This window comes from Bison bison, unplaced genomic scaffold, assembly GCF_000754665.1.
Source record: "Bison bison bison isolate TAMUID 2011002044 unplaced genomic scaffold, Bison_UMD1.0 scf7180017864388, whole genome shotgun sequence".
Classification (NCBI taxonomy): Eukaryota; Metazoa; Chordata; class Mammalia; order Artiodactyla; family Bovidae; genus Bison; species Bison bison.
Window position 1 is genome coordinate 6,406,581 of NW_011494960.1, and position 3,761 is coordinate 6,410,341.

The 3,761-nt window shown below is 41.9% G+C and overlaps 1 protein-coding gene across 1 annotated transcript in view; it reads left to right on the forward strand.

Moving 5' to 3' along the window:
* Positions 1-419: 419 nt before the first annotated feature.
* The window catches only part of LOC105002000 (serum amyloid A-4 protein), an 8,850-nt gene continuing 5,508 nt past the window's right edge, over positions 420-3,761 (forward strand). The window contains exons 1-2 of the mRNA XM_010858454.1: positions 420-750; positions 1,171-1,265. Of these exons, the coding sequence (XP_010856756.1) occupies positions 614-750; positions 1,171-1,265 (232 nt within the window). The 5' untranslated portion in view covers positions 420-613. The remainder of the gene's footprint in view (positions 751-1,170; positions 1,266-3,761) is intronic.

Sequence of the window (3,761 nt, forward strand, 5' to 3'; positions counted from 1 at the left end):
CAAGATATATTAAGTTAAAAGAGTACAAAACAATGTATATTTGTATGAAAGGGATGTACACACACACACACACACACACAGATCTTTTTGTTTTTTTTTTTGTTTTAATCTGTATCGAGGGTACTGCCTCGAGGGTACTGGTTTTAATCTGTATCGAGGATACAGTACAGTACCTCGATACAGTACAGGTTTCTACCCTACTTCATGCCGTTCCTTCTGTTCTCCCAGAATCATTAATCATTACCTCATATCATTGCTGGTGGAGTTGACAAATCTTGCTTGTCCTGTGTCCTCACATACCTTTGACAGAAATCCCAAGAGAAAAGTAAACATTTCCTTTGCTAATCATATTGATCACCTCTTAACAGCATAATACCGATGTGTAATCTTGTTGGGGGTGGGGGGAGATCCTTTTCCAAACAGGGATGAGAAGGGAGTAAAGTGGAGAAGAACCCATGTCCTCCCACACTTGATTCTTCAAATACAACTCTCTTCTGTTCAAATACAACTAAAAATAGAATAAGTCAATTAGGAAAAACTGCCAGAACACAAATGTCTTTAATGACTCATTTGAAAAAAGCTGCTTGAGAATAAGGAAATACTATTATTCAATATGCTAATTTGTTTACACAGAAGAATTGAGCAAGAGGGACATCACCAGTGCACACTGGATTTAAGACCTCTCTGCCCACTAACACCAAAGCCAGGAGAGATACCAACTACTGAATTTCAGCTGGAGAAAGGACACAGGTGAGACTCTCTTCTGGGGAGTAATTCTGTTGTTTTTCTATTTGGAGAGCCTTTTCTCCCATAATTGATAAATTTCAGTTGGGGAGAAGTGTTTTCTACTCATTATTGGGTCTGCTGGGCAGAGCAGGACCTCAGGAAAGGTTATGAATCTACTTTATTCTTCTTTACTGGATGACAGATTGGCCACGAACAAATAAAACACTGGTAGAACCCTCTTAGTCTTTCTAGAGATCTGGACTGAGAATTAAGGGTTTATGCTTCTTCCTAAAACCTACTTCAAGTTTTCCTATAGTAATAATTCTAAAAAGAGTAAATGGGAATTGGGAACTAAGCTATCTTTGAAATTCAAAATCGCAAAACATATGTCTATCTTATATATCATAGTTGTGCATCTCTGACCTTCTCTTTCTTTCACATCAGCACAATGAAGCTTTTAATAGGCATTCTTTTCTGTACCTTGATCATGGGAGTCACCGGTGACAGCTGGTATTCATTCTTCAAGGAGGCTGTGCAAGGTAAGAGCCCCAGAGGATGAAGGGCACACCCAGCTGACCCCAGGATTCACTCTGAGCAGAGGCCACACACCACACACCTGTCAGATGTGGCTACTCCTTTGAAAAACCACAAATGGGTGAGAGCTGGAGGGTTTCTCCTTCCATGCTGGTCTGACTCAGCACCCACCACGGGCTTCTCCAGACCCCAGGTCAAAGATGCTTTGAACCCAGCCTGTCCTTGATGGTAGTGGGCAGCGAGTAGGACTTCCAAGGCAGCCAGGACTTCCAAGGGGTGAGCTTGTCGCTGTTTAGTTGCTAAGTCATCTCCAACTCTTTTGCAACCGCATGGACTGCAGCCTGCCAGGTTCCCCTGTCCATGGGATTTCCTGGGCAAGAATACTTGTGGGGACTCATAACTCAAATTTTTCCAGTCTTGAAGTTTACCTGTGAACTTGGTATGTCCCCAAGGGTGGAATGTCCAGGGAAAGAGTGACCTGAATAAACGTCATGCCCTACTCTGGGGAGAGAGGGTGCCTGGGAAAGAGAAGACCTGTGCTTGGAAGGAAGATCCCATTCTGTACCCAAGCAAACGGCCAATGGTTGCAAGGCAGAGCTCATGGAAATCAAGCCCTAATGCCTATCCACACAATAAAAAGAGCAAATTCCCACTGATCTGCCATGCTAGGACTGAGATAAAGCCAGGAAGCAAACCTAATCTGCCATTCTTTTATAATTATTCTTAAAGATTTATTGGTTTACTTATTTTGGCTGTGATGTGTCTTTGTTGCTGTACAGGCTTTCTCTAGCTGTGGTGAGGGGTGGGGGGCTCCTCTTTGCTGCAGTGTGCAGGTTTTCTCGTGGTGGTGGCTTCTCTTGTTGCAGAGTGCAGGCTGTAGGTGCGCAGGCTGTAGGTGCGCAGGCTGTAGGTGCATAGGCTGTAGGTGTATAGGCTGTAGGTGTGTAGGCTGTAGGTGCGTAGGCTGTAGGTGCATAGGCTGTAGGTGCGTAGGCTGTAGGTGCGTAGGCTGTAGGTGTGTAGGCTGTAGGTGCGTATGCTTCGGTAATTGTGACACAGGGGCTTAGTTGCTCTGAGGTATGTGGGATCTCCCCGGACCAGGGATACTTGTGGGGACTATGTGTCCCCTGCATTGGCAGGCAGATTCCTAACCACTGGACCACCAGGGAAGCCCCCAACCTGCCATTCTTGATGGGAAATGAAGCTTATTGGCTACTTGTTAAAACAAGAAAATTATGTGGTCAATTGTTGCAATACTTTGATCTGCATGTATTGTTCTTAATTTTGTTTTATTTTCAGTATTTCTTCTTCAATGCTCTTCCTTTTTTATGTACATCTGAGTTTCTGACCTGTACTATTTTCCTTCTCTCTGAAGAACATCTTTTAGCATTTCTTTCAAGGCAGGTCTATTGCCAACAAATTTCCTTAATTTTTTGAGAAAGTCTTTCTTTCTCCTTCACTTTTAAAGTGTAACTTCACAGGGTACAGAATTTTAGGTTGGTGGTTTTTCTCTCAGCACTAAATATTTCGCTCTATTCTCTTTTGTTTGCATGAGTTCTAAGGAGAAGTCATGTAATTCTTGTCTTTGTTCTTCTATAGGTATCTTTTGTTTTCTTTTGACTTCTTTCAGAATTTTTTAAAAAAAATCATTGATTTTCTGTATATGCCCAAGTGTAGATTTTTTGCAGGGGAGGTTTTAAGGGTTTCTTTTTTTCATTCTGCTTGGTGTTTTCTGAGCTTCCTGGGTCTGTGGTTCATGTCTGACATTAATTTGGGGACTTCTAGGTCATTATCATTTCAAATATTTCCTGTCTTCCTTTCTCTGTTTCTTTCCTTCTGGTTATCCCACACACATATGTTATACCTTTTGTCGTTGTGTCTTAATACTCTAAGAGATCAAAAGATTTCTTTTTAAGACACCATGGTGCTTGTGTATTCTGTCCTGGTTTTGGCAATCTTCATTCTCTGCCCTTTGATTTTTGAGTATTCTAATGAGATATCTTCTGTCGTGGAGATTCTTTTCTCAACCGTGTCTATTCTGCCAATAAGCCAACAGAATGCATTCCTTATTTCTGTTATGGTGTTTTTTTAATTAAAAAAATTTTTTTTAACTTTACAATATTGTATTGGTTCTGCCACACATCAACATGAATCTGTCACAGACGTACACATGTTCCCCATCCTGAACCCCCCTCCCACCTCCCTCCCTGTACCATCCCTCCGAGTCATCCCAGTGCACCAGCCCCAAGCATCCTGTATCGAACCTGAACTGGCGATTCGTTTCATATATGATATTATACATGTTTCAGTGCCATTCTCCCAAATCATCCCAACTTCTCCCTCTCCCATAGAGTCCAAAAGACTGTTCTATACACCTGTGTCTCTTTTGCTGTCTCGCATACAGGGTTATCGTTACCATCTTTCTAAATTTCATATATATGCGTTAGTATACTGTATTGGTGTTTTTCTTTCTGGTCTTACTTCACTCTGTATAATAGGCT